This window comes from Lithobates pipiens, unplaced genomic scaffold (genome assembly GCF_037356315.1).
Source record: "Lithobates pipiens isolate NorthernLeopardFrog02 unplaced genomic scaffold, aLitPip1_a1.2 Scaffold_10, whole genome shotgun sequence".
In the NCBI taxonomy this organism is placed as follows: Eukaryota; Metazoa; Chordata; class Amphibia; order Anura; family Ranidae; genus Lithobates; species Lithobates pipiens.
Window position 1 is genome coordinate 165,143,623 of NW_027507686.1, and position 19,445 is coordinate 165,163,067.

Sequence of the window (19,445 nt, forward strand, 5' to 3'; positions counted from 1 at the left end):
GATGGAGCATACACACGGTCGCATTTTCTGATGAAAAGCTCTCATCGGTCTTTTGCTGGCCGAAATTCTAATCGTGTGTACGCGGCATCAAAGTAGGTAACACATTGTGTACAGAACAGAGTCAGGAGCACTAGGCAACCACTAACATTGTCGTATTCAGTAAAGAAAAAAAATATATGTACAAAGCAAGAAAGACATATTAACTGATCATGATTTTCACTTTCACTAACCAGACTGAACAGAAATTTGATTGCTGTAAACTATTACACTTTGTATAATAAAACTGCTCTTGGCATAGGTCTGCTGAATGAAGCTGTAGGTACTTCTAGGTTAAAGAGGATATTTCCCTTATAAATTAACATCAGTGGATTATTTTATTAAACAAATACAGTACAATTCAGTGTATTGATTTATTCTTCTAACGAAACAGCTCACGCCATATAAAAACTGAAAAGTAACCGAGATTAAGCCATCCAAATAAAATGAACCTCAAAATCGACTTCTCTACATCTAGGCATTTGCAAGAACAAAAGTTTTAACAGTACATTAAGCAGTAATTACATCTGCCCCTTGTAACAGAATGAAAGTGCCAAGTACCATTTCCATACCTCCCATTTTTTTGAGATGGGAATGAGGGACACCTACTAGCAAAAGCATGTAGGCATAGGACATGCCCCTGCCACGCCCCCTTAAAGGAGAATTAACCTAAAAAAATGTTAGCTAAACCCACAAGGTCTTTTTTTGCCACTACTATTCCTTTATACTGGCTTTTGAAATTTACAAATGCAGCAATTTAGAAATTGGATGAAAGGTTTAGCACTGGGAAACTCTTTTTGAAAGATAAAAAGTGCATTTTATATATAACTACATAGATCAGACCAAAATGAGGGATAAATGAAGAGGAAAGAGGGACAGAGACAGTTGGGAGCTTTGCATTTCTGTCTCAAGGACTCCAAACAAATGCAGACCTACAAAGCAGGATTCAATTTGACTAGTGGCTGTGGAAAGGTGGGGGGTATAAAAGATGAAAAAGTATAAAAGATTAAGTCTTTTATACTTCTATATACTGTATTCTACAAACATCAAAAATACTATTCCCCAGGAAGTATAAGCCTGCATTTCAGCTGACAAAACTGTAGCCGAGATTGATTTTATTAAAATTTTTGGCAATTACTAATTTAATGGAATTCCACAGTGGCACAAATGAGGCCACAATCCAGTCCTGGAGGTTGCCATTACCTATCCAGCCTAGCAAATATGGCATTTTCTAGTGATGTCCCTATTGTATCACCACTCCTAAAAAACAGAATTCTGTGTTGGGTGGAAGCATTGTCTCTGATCTATGTCAGTAAAAAAGGAACCTGTCAGAACATGTTAGAATGGCTAAAATTTACCAACAGCCTTATAGACTTCCAATGCAAGAAGCCATGTACTCACAATATCTTCATTATGTATGTTTTGCAGTCCTTTGTCTAATCACCTTATTTTTTTTTCAAGATCATTTCACTGTATTACTGTAGGCAGTATGTAATAAAAAGACATCTACAAAAGGCAAAAATTGTGTAAAATAAAGGTGTCTATCCTATTATACATTAGAACAAAAACAACACAATTCAATATAGTACAGCTACGAAGTTCCTATTTTATATACTCCATCATTCTCAAATATACAATGGATGCCAGTCAGCTACAGGCTGGCGAAGAGTCTGCATCATCATGTCCCAATGGTTATGGCCTGACGTGGTCTTCTGGTTACCCAGTGAAGTTTGTCCAATCAGCTTCCTCCCACTGGCTATAGTTTCATAAAGTGAGATGAGGACCAGACAGTGAGTTTTCCCTGGATCAGGAAGGCTAAAGAGAAAAGTTTCATTGAAAACGGTGACCTTTGACTTTGCTCGCAGACTGGATTTCTGGTGCTTTTGCCTATGTTGATTGCTGAAGACGTCTATTCTGGCGTACACATCTGAAATGTAAATAGATCATATAATTTTCAAAGAATCAGTCCAAAACATAAAACAAGAGACTAGAGACCTTATTGATTACTTTTAAAAAGTATTAAATTGTTTTCCAATAGTGTGAGGAAGTTAACATTTCTGTCAAGGATTGCTTGCTCACTGTGACCCCATTGGGGAGACTGTTTTTCACAACCTGTCCCTATGGCATCCAAACAAGAAACGGGCGTGGGGTCATCACCTGGATAAGTAGGCAAAGGCAGTAATCAGAGCCATATTGAAAAAAATGTCTTCCCTTGGTCAGCTTCCTTGTCCCCCTCCCCTTCCCCGCCCCTATAAACACACATACACACCATTCAACATCAAAATGAATTTGTAAAGTCTTACAATATCATTTGAGAATGATGTTTATACTTACAAAAGCTGAATACAAGTGTAGCACCCTCATCCAAAAGAAGGCTGCTAGTAAATTTAGTTGTGCTAGGTGGTAACTAGCCTGGCTAATTTGTAGGTGATAAAATGGTTTTCTCCTAAGCTTGAATGGAACTTTGATTCTCTCTTTTGTCAATAGGTGGCACTGGTACCTTTGGCATTAGTTACCTTTGGCCTGGGTGGGGGTGTGTGGAGCAGCAGCAGAGGTATAGGCCTGAAGCCTGAGGCCTAGCTACGTGTAAAGGGGCTCAGCCCATGGGGAGCCTGATTGTTGCCAGGAGGCATAGGAGAAGAAATTGCCAGAGGGTCAACCACTCTTGCTGCCGGAAGGCAAGTGTCAAAGGGATGACGTTCTGAAGGAGTACCAGAGCAGACTCTTCATCACGCGAAGACTGAAGTATTGGGAAAGCTTCAGGAGAGAATTCATCCAAGACGTACTGCGGGTAGCTGTGAGTAAAGCTTGAAGGAGTACAGCAGGTGGCTGTAAGTAAAGCTTGAAGAGAAGTATAGAGTTAAGCGGTGAGTAAAGTTTGAGGGATCCAGCGGGTAGCAGTTAGTCCAAGGAACCCAGTGGGTAGTAGTAGGCGAAGCTTGAAGAATATAGCAGGTAGCTGTGAGTGAAGCTTGAGAATCTACAGTGGGATACTGTGAGCTAAGCTTGCAGATCTACAGTGGGATACTGTTAGTTAAGATTGAGGATGTACAGTGGGATACTTTGAGTGAAGTTGTTGCTATAGGAGACAGTAGTTGCTACAAGATACAGATCGCTGCATCCAGCTTAAAGGCCTTTTCTCTGTATTGATGTCTGCCTGGTTCTATTTTTGACTACTGCTACTACAGGTGAAGCTACAACTGAGGACTGTACACCCTCTGTTACTGTCCATCGGGCTAGGTACGCCCGTTCATCCCGCCGCCGCGAGAAGAGTCAAATCATGTCGATGCCTGAAGCTGGTAAGCCAAACTGAAATGGAGAATGTGCGGAATGAGTGATAACCATTTATGTGTCTTCTGGAGTGTGTTTGCTGTGAAGATTTGCTGCAGTTACGGCATCTGTCGTTTATGTTACAGCTGTGACACTTGTCAGTGGGAATCTCTGGTCCTGTCTTGATAGAAAAAAAAAAGGGTATCTGCTGCAATCATTGTTACTGTTCCAGAAAGAAGGAAAGTTATGCATAGCATGTTCACCCTGTGCTCACAGTCCGTGGCAGGGTCTAAGGACTATATCGTCCACACCATATTCACTTTGTGCTTACGGCCTGTGGCAGGGACTAAGAATCCTATTGTCACTAACCTGGGATTATGGTTGCTAAGTTTACCCAGGCCGTGTCATTGCTCAGAGACCTAATCAAGCTCATGTGCAACATTACATTACCACTATTGGATCATCTGGAAAGCCTGTTCAACTACTATATTCTCGTTACTACTGGTGTTGCCATTCAGCTACTGAAATCTTGCTTTCAAGTTTGCATGGAACACTGCGATGTGCTCAGTTGGGCTATGTCACTTCCATGAGAAGCTGCTCTTCATTTGAAAAATGTTGTTGTGGGTACACTGCTCCCTGTGCTGTTTGCTGCTGGACTGTCCTCCTGATACCAGCAATTGCAGGAGATACCCTAAAAGTGGCATGCTGGCCTAATGTCATGGATTGCCAGTATGCCTTGCTCTGGAAAGTGATATGCTGATATGCTGCTCCTGATTGTCAGCATGTCTTGTTATCCATCTGTGGGGAAAGTGATCCCAGCCACCTGCCATTATAAAGAAAGGCTGAGATATGTTCCTATGTGCAAGGGGACTTTGTTTCTCTGGAAGATCATCATGTTACAGTCCCTTGCATACCTGTGTGACTGAAGTGCTGTTTGAAGTAGCCATGTATTCAGCTCAAGTGTTTGTCCCTGAGATCAAGGAACCAATGGGAAAGTGCTGACTATGTTTATTACAGTGCCAAAGGACAGTGTCTATTGGACTTTGGGGATCCAAGGACAATGAGATGTTTAGCTAGTTAGCTAGTCAGGTAGGCTGCGCTGTGGCAATTGGGCAAGTCTTCACCTACAATTTGAATCTTATGGGCTAGATTTTCTACATGCAAAATGATCTCTGTTACTGGACACCAGATGGCGTGAGCGTGCCATTCTGAGTGAGCAACAGTTTCTTATCTTCAATATAGTTGCTAAATGAACTTTACTTTTAGATATGCTGAAATGCTTTTAGAAGAATGTGTCACTCTTCTGAGAGTGGGGCCTTTTACACCATGTCATTATTTCTGTGTACAGTTATTTGCTAGGAATGTAAATATATTAGAGTATATTGCTGTGTTCACCCTGCACCTTTTGTCACTCTCAGCTGAGGGTAGTGAAAAGGTGCTCCAAAAATGTATATAAAGGTTTATTCTGCACTAATATTGCTATAATAGTAGGTTATACTGTATAGAGGGTTGCTAAAATGTCATATTTTCCTATTGCATAATCAAATGTTTTCAGGCGTTCCTATATCCCCTCGCGTCTTCCTCGAATGAGGCGAGACAGGATCTTCACCGTGTACAGTAATGTTTATCTTTATATAAATGGATGTGATAGCGCTGCTTGTGAACCAAATTAACTATACTAAACCAACATGTATGTGGAAGTAGCAATGCCACTAGATTTCATAAAGTGCACACAGTTAAAATAAAGTCCATATGTGACATAGTGAGTGAGTGACTTGTATAGCGCTACCTATGCAAACTGAATCGCCTCAGGGTGCTTTCTTGCCATCTGAGGCTTGCGTGGTCCTTTTACTCTGTAAGGTCCTGACATGCTTACAAACACATACAACATTGACATACACATATTAAGGCCAATTTTTTAGACAAGGTCTAATTAACCTACCAGCATGTGTTTGGAGTGTGAGAGGAAACCCACGCAGGCACAGGGAGAACATGCAAACTCCAGGCAGATGGTGTCGTGGTCAGGATTTGAACCAGCGACCCTATTGCTGCTAGGTGAAAGTGCTAACCACTACACCTCTGTGCTGCGCTGTTCTTATATAAGGTGTATATAATGCTTTTCCAAATACAACGTGCTTCACAAAAAACTCAACACCACTCTGTATTATGTGCTCCGTTCACTGAGTGCAGTGCACGCTCACCTCCTTGTTAGACCCTTCAGGGGGTCAAACACAATCCGCAGGCAGTGCAATTCTCCTTTAAGTATGGCTCCACAATGATCGCCAGCGGTTCCTAGTATACCCTTAAAGTGGAAGTAAACCCTCCTATCGTTTTTAGTCAAGGAAGCTGCCATCTTGGCCTCTAATAATTCTTCAACTGCCATAATGCTGCACATGTGATCAGTTATGACACCAGCCATTGGATGGTTTGAAAGTTTGGTTGAGAGAACAACCAATGTGAAAGTTAGCATGCCGGGAATCTAAATGTTTTTTGAAACTGGGTTTACTCCCGCTTTAAGGATCAGACACGCTCTGCACACAGTGCAATACTCCTTCAAATGTGGCTCCTTCAAATATGGCACCACATTGATCTCTTACCGTTAGCATTAGTATGATATATTACAGGTAATTTCAGGTTAAAAGTGAATGTGCTTTCTCTGCCAATCAGCAGGAGTTTCTTTGGCGGCTGAGGCTGCTGGGATAGTCTTTTTATAGGCAGGGAGTCAGGTGATCTGGGTTCTTTCCACCCAGGCTGCGGCCTGGGTGGGTTTGTGTGGAGCAGCAGCAGAGGTGTAGCCTAGCCACGTGTACGTCTTTAGAATTCCTCCCACTGACACCAATGATGGGGAATTATTCCCCCCACTGACACCAATGATGGGGAATTATTCCTCCCACTGACACCAATGATGGGGAATTATTCCTCCCACTGACACCAATGATGTGGAATTATTCCTTCTACTGACCACAATGATGGTGAATTATTCCTCCCACTGACACCAATAATGGGGAATTATTCCTCCCACTGACACCAATGATGGGGAATTATTCCTCCCACTGACACCAATGATGTGGAATTATTCCTTCTACTGACCACAATGATGGTGAATTATTCCTCCCACTGACACCAATAATGGGGAATTGTTCCTCCCACTGACACCAATGATGGGGAATTATTCCTCCCACTGACACCGATGATGGGGAATTATTCCTCCCACTGATACCAGTGATGAGGCCCAAATACTCCCACTGAAGCAAACAATGACACAATATTTTTTTCCCATAGACATCAGGACCTTTTCTACTCCATACGGCCACAGTCCAGCCCCCCTTAAATCTGAAGGTCAGTTAACTGGCCCTTTGTTTCAAAAGTTTGGAGACGCCTGTGCTACACTGATTGGTTTTACTGCTCCATGGTTAAGTGATGCCCTCTGCTGTTAAACTGTCAATAGGCAATTTTCCAGTTACAGACTAACTCCAGCCAACATTGTTTTTTTAGTTTTGAATCAAATGTAGACCAGATAAAATTTCTATTAGCATTTTATTTCTGTATGTGACCCCATTGAGAAAATTCCCTCTCACTTTCTCTCCCCGTAATTCCCAAGAAATAATAGCTTCTACCACAGCTTACTCTCTGTACACTGGACACAGAGGATTGCTAACCCAGCACTGCCACCATTTCAAGAATGCCTAGTATTATTTTCAGTGAATACAAGGCATTCTCTTATTGGATGATGTGGAGAATAGGGGTGAAGTGTGAATGTGATCACAATTTGCATCCTGTCCAATCAGAGAATGCCTTGTATTCACTGAAAAAATACAAAGTGTTCGCTGAGTGGTTGTGGTGCCAAGTGACTGATGCCCTGTGTGGAAAGAAGAAGCAACTGGAGATCACTGCATTTAGCGTGAACTACTATAGCGATTTTCTGCATTCCCAGTGACTCTCCAAACATTAGATGTGGATACTTACAGCAAAGCCAAGCTGGACTAATAGAGTGTTTTAAAAAAACATAAATTCTGGAGCTCTACTTTAAATAAAACAACTCTTCTGTTATTTTATTAACCACTTCTGCTCTGGAAGATTTACCCCCCCCCCCTTCGTGACCAGGCCATGTTTTGCGATACGGCACTGTGTTATTTTAACTGACAATTGCATGGTCCTGTGACTCTGTACCAAAATAAAATTTATGTCATTTTTTTCCCACACATAGAGCTTTCTTTCTGTGGTATTTGATCACCTTTGTGGTTTTTATTCTTTGCACTATAAACAAAAACTATATTTTACATTTTCTGCTATAAAACATAGCCAATAAAAAAAAATTGAAAACAAAATAAAAAAAGTCTTCATCAATTTAGGCCAATATGTATTCTGCTACATATTTTTGGTAAAACAAAACTCAATAAGCGTATATTGATTGGTTTGGGCAAAAGTTATAGCGTCTACAAACTATGGAATATTTTTATTAATTTTTATTTTTTGTTTGTTTTTTTACTAGTAATGACAGCAATCAGTGACTTATAGCAGGACATCGATATTGCAGCGGACAAAACGGACCCTGACTGACACTTTTGAGACTTTTTGGGGACCAGTGACACTAATACAGCAATCAGTGCTAAAAAATATGCACTGTCACTGTACTAATGACACTGGCAGGGAAGGGGTTAACATCAGGGGCAATCCAAGGGTTAACTGTGTGCCTAGCCTGTGCTTTCTTACTGTGGGAGAGGTGCTTTTACTATGGGAAGGCATTGATCCATGGTCCAGCTTTGCAGAAACACATGATCAATACCTTCCCTACTGACACAACGGCAATCTGCCTTGTTTACATAGGCAGATCGCCGTTCTGCCTGTGTACTGTACCATCGGAGAGTGCCGTTGGGCATTAAGTCCGCAGTACCCAGCTGCTAGGTTCCCACTGTGTGTAATCACAGCAGGAGCAGGTTGTTGGCAGCACCCGTGAACGTGCACCCTAGACCCAGAAGTGTCAGATCACGTACTAAGTATGTGATGTGGCACAGAACGACCACCCTGGTTAAAGTGGATTTAAACCCAAAAGCAAATAATTTTATTTCAGCTTATCAGTTCTTAGATGTGATGGCTGCATTAGGCTCGATTCACATCTATGCATGTTGCTTTTGAGCGTTTTTGCAGTGCTTTTTGCGGTGCTTGCTGCGTTTTTGGACACGTGTTTTTACCGCGATTTTGCCGCGTTTTGCGTTTTTTTCCTTGCTTTTTTACACTGTGGTTGCTTAGCAACCAGATATATACAGTGAAAAAACTGGAAAAAAAAACGCGAAATGCAAATCGTGGCAAAAACACGGTAAAAACGCGGTACTTGCGTTTTTGATACAGGTCCATTGACTTCTGTTACATGCAAAACGCTGCATTTTGCATGAAAAAAAGTTCCCGAACCTTTCCAGGGACACAGAGGCACAAAAATGCATTGATGTGAACATGTTCCATAGGAACCCATGTTAAAAAATTTCCTTGCATTTCGGCAAAATGCAAAATGCATCAAAAACGCGCTAGTGTGAATCGAGCCTTAGTTTCGTTTTTAGGCTTTTTATTTTCACCTGGTCTGTGTTGTTCAACATAACAAGCTTTCCTCCAAATGTAGCAGTTAGGCCAGCTATACACGATTCGAATCTCGGCTGGTTCAGCATTAATGGGCAGGCTGAATGTACCAAGTTGATCGATCGATCAACTTGGGTACAACCAGCCTGCTGGATTCTCTTGTGATTATCCCTAGCTAATAATCGCTGATAATCATGTCTTCTCCTGGCGGGGACGGCTTCCCCCATCCGCCCATGCCCCCATTGCCAGGAGAACACTGTCTGTGTTGGGGGAATTGTGCGAAAGAAATTTGCACTGATTGAGATAAACCATTTACCACTGATTTGGGAAGGGGTTACGATAATCACCTGTTGCTGTAACTACTTGTGTAACTGCAGGATGAGCTGGAGTTTAGTAAGCTGCAGTATATTACATTTTTGGTTTTGGGGTTAATACAGCTGTAATGCATCAGGCATTCAGGAAGGGTAGTAAACTCAGAAGAAATGTAACAGTAAATCGTAACTCTGGGAATCCTTGGTTATATTTTTAAAAGTTTTAATATTAAAACAAAGTTTCTATAGGCATAGTAAAAATAGATACAAAACAAGCATTAAAAAAAAAAAAATCTAAAACTATTCGTTTTCTTTCACTGCATTTATACTTCAGATCTGACTCTTTGAGATACAAAATGGAAAAAGCTCATTGTCTACATTACATTTTTTTTTCTTCGAGCAGTCAATAAATGCCACAGCAGCTTTCTGAAACTACAACATGCCTTATAGGCCCGATCGACAGATAACATATCTAAAATGTCCACTAACCTTACCAGTCCCACTGCATACATTTGTTAAACAGAGAACACACTGTTTAACCTTTGCAATGCCTAACTGCATTTATTATTTGATGCTTATAGTAAAGACATACCCCAAGCCACACCATTGCTCAAGGCCTGCTCCTCCTATCATCCACAGACAGTCATGGGACTAGTTCCTGTAGCCTGTCACCGCTCACCATCCAAGAATACAGACAGAGATAAAAGCTGCATTCCGAAGAGTGGTGAAACGCGTCAAGAAAGTGTGGTTCCTGGGTGGATATATTATGTATAGTATGCAGTTATTGTGCTAAGTGTTCAATAAATACGGCAAGAAAGGTTAACATCGGAGTGCAGCTTTTATCCCCTTATATTATTGGATTATGCTACCTAGTCCAGGACAAATGCTCAGCAGATGCATATAAGGTTAAACTGGTTGTTATCCCTTACACACCTACCTTGACACAGGAACACATGCACAGCTGAGGCTATTAATCACAGACTGCATGCGGGAGAAGTCCTCCCCCTCTATCTCATGGAATCAGGAAAACCTTTCCGCAATGAGCCATGCAGACAGCAGAGAGAAATGACTCAGCGCTTTGCACTGAGGCAAGTAAAAACTATAGAAGGATATGCTTTGCTCATTTTTCATGTCTGAGGTTTACAACCACTTTAACTCATTGTTTGTAAGCATGACAATGCAAATTTTAATATTGATAAGTGTAAGGCCGCGTACACACGCGCGGACTGTTCGCCCAACTTTGTCCGCTGAACAGTGTTTGGGCGGACAGTCCGCTCGTGTGTGGGCTTTCAGCGGACAGTTTCAGCGGACAGTTTGACGAACAAGGTTTTTCGGAAATTCCGTAAAACTGTCCGCTGAAACCTTGTTTCAGCGAACAGTCCGCCCGTGTGTAGGCTTGTTCGTCAAACTAAGTTCCGTGCATGCTCAGAAAGGATTTACACGCCGAAAGTTATAATGCAGTGTATAGGACGTCGTATTTTTCGTCCCGTCGTACGTGCCGTTCACGTCATCGTGCACGGTTTCAGCAAACTGTTCGTTCGTCGTGTGTGGCCATGTCCGTCCATGCTAATTTTGAGCGGACTGTTTGCCGAAACTGTTGGACGGACAAAGTTGGGCGAACAGTCCGCGCGTGTGTACGCGGCCTAACATGTAGACTTTCCAGCTTGCAAAAGAAACGTGAAGCAATTCATTCGAAAATATACCAGGCAACTGTAATAAAACAAACATATGTGTAATGTGCAGTTGCCCAAAGAAACTGATAAGATTTCCGCACACTGAAATCTGCTAAAAGAGTAATTTAAATGAATGGGGAACTGCAGTCTGCTCACATAATTTGTAATTAAAACATCTTTGCCATTCGGAAGCTTCCCTCCAACCACTTTGCATATTATTTTCTATATACCTTGATTCTGTACTTGCCAAATATGCTACAGAAATTTCCCTCCACTAAGTCTGGGTGCAACCATTTTAACTGGGGGCAGCTGAAGCTGCTGCCTGTTCACTTCCTGGATTTACACAGACACACAGAGGCACACCTCCAGCTCTTCAGCCCTACAGCTCTCATTAGCCCTCTTATAACTCACCCCCCCCCCCCCCCTTCTTGGCAAACTCTCACAAGAGTGTGAGAGAGAGCTGTGCATGATATCATAAGCCTAGGCTTTTTACCAGACAAGAAACCGGAAGTGGGCTGTATAAGGTATTTACTGGGAGAAAAAAAATGTTTTACTATCCAAAGTTAAAACAACAAGGGCTGAAGATTTAATCAATGGAAATTTGAAAAAATTACTGAAGTTCCGCTTTAATTCAACTTTTAGGGAATTATGCATACAATATATAAAACTTAAACACAAAAAATAAAAAATAAAATGTCAAGACAGTATTAACAGTATTGCTTAGGGCCTTCATACAGTGCTCTAATTTTTATATATTTAATGCAGTGTTTCTCAACCTTTTTTTCAGTCAAGGCACCCTTTTAAACTTTGGACAGCCTTGCTGGACCCCATTCTTCTAGGTAAAAAAAAAACTATTCTAATAATTTTTCATAATGCAGCAACATCCACTCACATAGGACACCCAACATTATGCCCTGTACACACGGTCGGACATTCTGACAACAAAATCCATCAGATTTTTTCTGATGGATTTTGTGCCAAACTTGTCTTGCATACACACGGTTGGACGGAAAATCCGATCGTTCATAACGAGGTGACATAAAACATGTACGTCGGAACTATAAATGGGCCAGTACGGCAATAGCCGTGGTCTCTTAATTTATTCTGAGCATGTGTGGCACTTTGTCCGTCGGAATTGTCTTCACACGATCGGAATTTAAACGATCGGATTTTGTTGTCAGAAAATTTTAAATCCTGCTCTCAAACTTTGTGTTGGAAATTCCGAAGGAAAAATTCAGATGGAGCCCACATACGATCGGATTTTCCGACAACACGATCTGATCGCACATTTTCCATCGGAAATTCCGACCGTGTGTATAGGCCATTAGAGGTGATTTATTCTTCCAAAGCAAACACACATTTGCACACTGGTACTGACTAGTATTCCAATGTTTCTCTTATTCCTCAGTTTTTCTCAATCACTCAGCTAATGGCACCCCAGTGCTGATGGAGTGGATAAGAGAGGGGCAAACAAGGATGTTGTGCAGGTGACCAACGTCCTCCTTATAAACTGATAATGTCATTGGTTGTTAGGATGTCACCGCCTAATAGGTCGTAATGGTGTACATTGGAAATCTGTGGCTTTGTGTGACTAAAAGGCAGGCCTGATCAACCAGCTGTCTTGTGTACAATTTCTGGGCAATTTTTAGGCAATTTGCCAAGGCATCCCTGAAGAAACCTGAAGGCACCCTGGTTGAAAAAGGCTGGGTTAGTGAGTGGGTTCCTAGCTTTATTATCCTCACCAACAGAAATAATGCAATGGATCACAATCATGGGTGGAATAGAGAGAACTTGCAGAAAAGAGGTGCTCTGTGGAGAGATATGGGTCACATAAGTAGTAAAAAGTATCACATCGCATGCAAATCAAAAGAAACAAGTGAAGTGCAATGGGCAGGGTGAAAAATAATGAACACTATAATATATGAAAGAATTACACTAAAAAACACTGAAAGGATCAATCACAGAGCCTTGCAGCAAAAACAAGGCCACGGACATGTTTTGAGGTTTTACTAGCTGGTTTGGCTATCCCATCTTTACAGTTATGGCAACTCCATCATACCCTGATTTAAGCTGTATTCTACCCTTGCTTTGATGCTGGCTAATATGGAGTAAGAGAGGATGATCTGTACACACACTGGCCCAGGTTATCTAAAGTGTTTGTTATGCTAGCTTTTAATATTCCTGATCTGTGCCTGCTGTACCATGTACTTGTATGAAAAAGTAACCTATTCTCTTTGTATTGCTTTCTTTTTGTGAAATCCCTGGTGTTCCTGCCAGTTCCTCTGCGTTCCTATTAAAAACCGACCACACTAAACAGGATCACACACTGTGGTCAGTTATCTACCTATGCTGGGAACTCATTGTGTTCTCCTCCAATGATCAGATTTGTCCTGATACGCCCTCTCTGCACAGCCTTTCACTGCTCAGTGTGCTGCTGCTCCTCCTACCCCCCCCCCCCCCCCAGCTTATATGCAGCTGAGAACAGAGGGAATGTGATCACTTATAAAAAATATATAAATATCCCCCCCCCACCCCTTTTTTTATATCGATACACAAATGTTTTGCCTTTCATTTCAGTTTTAAACTGAATGGGTTGTTTTACAAGGTGATAGTTTACAATCCTCTGTGATTGATTCTTTTGGCAGTTGTAATTCTTTCATTTATTCTATTGTCAATACATGTTTTATCTGCACCAGGCATGTACTGGCCATCGGGACTACCGGGAGATTCCCGGTGGGCCGATGGCTCAGTGGGCCGGTCTGGTGCAGTCCTAGAGCCGCTCCTCTCTGACAGTGAGTGATCTCGATTTCACTCCTGTCAGGAGGAGCAGTTTCTGTGATATGCTGGAGAGAGCATTAGGCTTTCTGCTCCCTCCAGCCTGCAGGGGGAGATAGACACGGTCAGCAGACTTTCCTTCCTCTCTCCCCTATCACTTGTTATCACATGACTGGAGAGAGGAAGAAGAGAGGCTGCCGTGCCTTTAGAACTGTGAGTACATGTGGGAGGGGGACACTCTGATGTAAGGGGGCTGGTGGTGGGACTCTGATGTAAGGAGCTGGTGATGGGACTCTGATGTAAGGGGGCTGCTGAAGGGAAGCTGATGTAAGGGGCTGGTGGTGGGACTCTGATGTAAGGAGCTGGTGATGGGACTCTGATGTAAGGAGCTGGTGGTGGGACTCTGATGTAAGGAGCTGGTGGTGGGACTCTGATGTAAGGAGCTGGTGGTGGGACTCTGATGTAAGGAGCTGGTGGTGGGACTCTGATGTAAAGAGCTGGTGATGGGACTCTGATGTAAAGAGCTGGTGATGGGACTCTGATGTAAAGAGCTGGTGATGGGACTCTGATGTAAAGAGCTGGTGATGGGACTCTGATGTAAGGGGGCTGCTGATGAGAATCTGATGTAAGGGGCTGCTGATGGGACTCTGATGTAAGGGAGCTGCTGTTGAGAATCTGATGTAAAGGGGCTGCTGATGAGAATCTGATGTAAGGGGCTGCTGATGGGACTCTGATGTAAGGGGCTGCTGATGAGAATCTGATGTAAGGGGGCTGCTGATGAGAATCTGATGTAAGGGGCTGCTGATCAGAATCTGATGTAAGGGGCTGCTGTTGAGAATCTAATGTAAGGGGCTGCTGATGGGACTCTGATGTAAGGGGCTGCTGATGAGAATCTGATGTAAGGGGGCTGCTGATGAGAATCTGATGTAAGGAGGCTGCTGATGAGAATCTGATGTAAGGGGCTGGTGATGGGACTCTGATGTAAGGGGCTGGTGATGGGACTCTCATGTAAAGGGGGTGCTGATGGGACTCTCATGTAAAGGGGGTGCTGATGGGACTCTGATGTAAAGGGGTTGCTGATGGGACTCTGATGTAAAGGGGTTGCTGATGGGACTCTGATGTAAAGGGGGTGCTGATGGGACTCTGATGTAAAGGGGCTGGTGATGGGACTCTGATGTAAGGGGGCTGCTGATGAGAATCTGATGTAAAGGGGCTGGTGATGAGAATCTGATGTAAGGGGCTGGTGATGGGACTCTGATGTAAAGGGGCTGGTGATAGGACTCTGATGTAAGGGGGCTGCTGATGAGAATCTGATGTAAAGGGTCTGGTGATGAGAATCTGATGTAAAGGGGCTGGTGATAGGACTCTGATGTAAGGGGCTGGTGATGAGAATCTGATGTAAGGGGCTGGTGATGGGACTCTGATGTAAAGGGGCTGGTGATAGGACTCTGATGTAAGGGGGCTGCTGATGAGAATCTGATGTAAAGGGGCTGGTGATGAGAATCTGATGTAAAGGGGCTGGTGATAGGACTCTGATGTAAGGGGCTGGTGATGAGAATCTGATGTAAGGGAGTGCTGATGGGACACTCAAAACGTAAGTGGGCCGGTCTGGATGACGTCCAGATCCGAATTTCTGTCCCAGTCCAGCCCTGATCTGCACTAGTGTCTAGTGTGCTTCGCTTGTTTCATTTATGCTGTAGTTATGGTGTTGTCATTTCCCAAGTGGGGTCCTTCAGGAAGCCACAGGGATTGTGCAGATTGTTAAATGTCACTTTTTGTTATCACTTGTTCATGTTTGCATACATATGGTGTCAATGTTTTATTATTTCTGTATGGAGGGGTCGGTAGGTTTGAGGGCCACCTGCCTGTAGAGTGCTGTGTGTGTTGTGTGTGTGTGTGTGTGTGTGTCTTTTTGTGACCACATTGCATGCAGCCCATTCTTACTTTGTATCTCTATTGAAGCATTTCAGGTAGGCTCACAAATAAAGCACTCATATTTTTAGTTAAGGCCAAACTCTAGGCAACAATTATTCAAAACATTATGAAAAATACAGTTAAAAAAGCAGTTTTTGGCTTCAATATTCATCTCCTCTCTAAAATGGACCCCTGCAGAACCTCCTCTCTGCCACATGTCCCCGGTCCTCTGAATTGAATGACACTTAATCTGAAAGAATGAAGAGTACATAAATCTGCCCCTGAAGGGCAATACCAGGGCACCTTGAAAACAAAGTGTCATAATGAAGAGAGTGGTGCTGATGTCACTTCCATGTTGCTCTAAGGATCACCTACATTTCATGTATCCAGCCTAAAGACTTTGGAAAAAGGCAAGTATAAAAAAAAAAGAAGCAATAAATACAGGAGGCGGGGGGTTCCAGGGGAGAGGGGGAGCACTGAGTGAACAGACCTTAAGCCGAATTTTGCCATTAATTACATACCTCTTTCCTGAATAACATTCTGTGAGCTGGTTTTGAATTTTAGTATCCCGACTTCAATCTTTTGTGCAGTGGGTAGACATTTCAGTGAGATAAGAACCTCTCCAATAACGTCCTATAATCAGAAAGGACAAAGAAAAAATTAACATATATGTGTACATCTACATACTGTAGCTGGATCATTTAAAAGAAGTGCAGCCAAAGCTTGTTTGGCTATACTTCACCTGTGGATCACAGGAGTGCAGTTCATTCTGCACTCCTGTGACCCGTTTGCAGTCCGCTGCCAGCTGATGTCACAGAGCTGGTCCATGCTGTGAAAAGATCATGACAATATGGACGGGATCTGCCCACAACCTTTGACCAGCACCTAGCTCAGCCTCTCAGTGAGCTGCTGAGAGCCTGAACCAGCCGCCAACTCCACAGCTCAGTGCTCCAGTTAGTGTGGGGAGGCAGAGCAGAGAGCGGCGACTGACAGTCACCAGCCCTCTGCTCATGGAGCTCTGAGAACCGAGCGATCACCAGTGTTTGATCGAGGAGTTCTCAGTCTTAGAGCCGGCAGGGGACAGATGCAGCATCAGGCAAATACTGCATTTACCTAGTGAAGTAGGATTCTAAAAGAAAAAAAATCCCATACTTCTCTTTTAAGACAAGGGTGTCCAACCTTTTGACCTCCATGGGCCAGATTGGAAGAAGAGGAATTGTCTTGGGCCACAAATAAAATACACTAACATTAAGGATAGCTGATGAACAGAAAGAGTCAGTAAGATCACAAGTTAACGATCACTGATATAGATGTAGCGCTGGCTCCTGAAGAGCACGTGCTATGTGTTTTTCAAATTTAATGTTACACCTGAACTGCAGTTTGGTTTGGGTACAATTGTCTAAATTTGGACTTCAGCATTAGTCTGACTGGACTATGAGATGTTCAGCCTGGCCACAGGGGGCACTGTCTCTTCTGGCAGGCATGGAACTATGGTCTGGTTGGGTGCTTAAATTACTTTCTCTCAGAGCCCGCCCAGTGGGAGGGACACTCTTGCTGTGCTTTTTGGGAGAGGGCATTTAAGATGTGGTTGTCACGTGGTTTGGGGTTCCAGTCCAGAAGGATGTACTGACTTCATGGTCCTGGTCTTCCTGACCAGCCCCCAGGAAGGCTATGGCCTGGGGTGCGGATCCACCCGATCTTGTTGTCTCTGGGCTGGCTAGCCCGAGGCAAGGAAACTAAAGGAGGATTCTGAGGTGGTTGGGTGCCGTCTCCAGTTTGGGAGAGACCCAGTGACTTCACGCCATCCAGGGGAGGACTCTTCAGAGGAAGGCCACGTATGGGTTGGTTTCTTAGTGAGAGCCTAGAGGAGCCAAGAGAATCCGGTCTCGTGGATATCGCCAAGCTGGCTGAAAGATCCAGGTATTACACAAGTTTAGTTTTCCTACGTGTTCTACAACAACGTCTGTGGCAGAGACTTATCCTTGTATGTTCTACAACAACGTCTGTGGCAGAGACTTGTTCCTGAGTAAGCACCTTGTTGGCTGCTAGGCCTTGTGAGAGAGGGACTGTCCAACTTGAGTGAACATCCAGTTGCAAATGGCTATTTTCTGGATGCAGTCAAAGTAAGCAAGTTCTTCAATATTGACTTTGACACTAAGAGTACCTGAATTTCCTTTCCAACCCTCTGATCCCATTTTAAGAGACTGTTCATTGTCTACATTTTTGCTAATAAAATCCATTCAATTTGATCTGTCGTCAGTCTCTCAAGTTACTGGGCCATCTAACACGGGACACCCCTAGACGTGAAGTGAGGAGAAAGAAGGTAACGGTAAGCCCAATCCAACCAGCAGCTCCTTCGGGGGTTAATGCTACATAAATAATGTACCTGAGTAATAAAACTTAATTTTCTATTAATATTTCTTATTATAAAAGTAAGAGAAGGCAACATTAAACTAGTGCAATATTTTACACTGTTTTTGACAAATTAATGCATCGATATCTGGTTTGATGGATGTAGTAGAAATTCTCAATGAGTTCTCAAGGTGCTCATCAGATATTTTGGTTCTAATTTTGCCCTTTGTGTGCTTCATTCTTGAAAATAGTTGCTCAGAAATATAGGTGCTGCTGAAAACAGATGACCTGAATAAGGTGCGATTGTGAAGAGTGGGATATTTTTCTTTGGATAGATAAAACTCATAAAAAGTCCAGTAGAGAGACGCTGTAAACTTATTTTATTCAGCCACATTTGTAAATACATTTTTACAAAAAATTTTAAAAATGAAAATAATTTTTAAGTAAGTTTCCGATTTTGTGTTGGGCCGCATTCATAGCTGGTCCCAAAAATGTGTCAAAAATGTCCGACGTGTCTGCCATAATGTCGCACTCACGATAAAAATAGCTGATAACCGCCATTACTAGTAAAAAAAATAAAAATTATTAATAAAAATGCCATAAAACGATCCCCTATTTTCTAAACGCTATAACTTTTGCGCAAAGCAATCAATAATCACTTATTGCGATTTTTTTTTACCAAAAATATGTAGAAGAATACATATCGGCCTAAACTGAGGAATTTTTTTTTATATTTATTGGGGATATTTTTTATAGCAAAATGTAAAAAATAATACGTTTTTCAAAATTGACGCTCTTTTTTTGTTTATAGCACAAAAAATAAAAACCGCAGGGGTGATCAAATACCACCAAAAGAAAACTCTATTTGTGGGAAAAAAGGGACCTCAATTGTCAGTTAAAGCAACACAGTGCTGAATCGCAAAAAGTGGTCTGGTCTTTGGCCTGCAAAATGGTCCAGGGCTTAAGTGATTAAGGCCGCGTACACACGCGCGGACTGTTTGCCCAACCTTGTTCGTCAAACAGTTTCGGCAAACAGTCCGCTCAAAATTTGCATGAGCGGACTTGCCCACACACGAGCGGACTGTTTCAACGAACTGTTTGCCAAACAGTCCGCTCAACTTTTGAAATGAACGGACTCGCCCACGTAAGGCGGAGGCAAATCCGCCCATTTCGAGCGCGTGTACAGGTAGGCGGGGCCCGCAAAGGAGACGTAGGGGGGTCCGCCGCCTGGAATGGGCTTAAAGGGGAACCCCAACGCCGAAAAAAATCGGCGTGGGGGTTCCCCCAAAGTCCACACCAAACCCTTGTCCGAGCACGCTACCCGGCCGGCCAGGAAAGGGGGGCGAGCGAGCGCGCCCCCCCTCCTGAGCCGTACCAGGACGCGTGCCCTCAACATGGGGGGGTGCCTTGGGGAAGGGGGGGCCGCGCGGCCCCCCCACCCCAAAGCACCTTGTCCCCATGTTGATGAGGACAAGGGCCTCTTCCCGACAACCCTGGCCGTTGGTTGTCGGGGTCTGCGGGCGGGGGGCTTATCGGAATCCGG

At 43.1% G+C, this 19,445-nt stretch overlaps 1 protein-coding gene across 2 annotated transcripts in view; it reads right to left on the minus strand.

Annotated features, from left to right (window-relative positions):
- Positions 1-355: 355 nt before the first annotated feature.
- Positions 356-19,445, minus strand: part of LOC143935335 (synaptotagmin-2-like) — a 147,527-nt gene continuing 128,437 nt past the window's right edge. For both annotated transcript variants that reach the window (XM_077459139.1, XM_077459146.1), the window contains 2 exons: positions 16,072-16,183; positions 356-1,963 (listed from right to left, as the gene is read on the minus strand). In XM_077459139.1, coding sequence (XP_077315265.1) covers positions 1,662-1,963; positions 16,072-16,183 — 414 coding nt within the window. In that variant the 3' untranslated portion in view covers positions 356-1,661. The remainder of the gene's footprint in view (positions 1,964-16,071; positions 16,184-19,445) is intronic.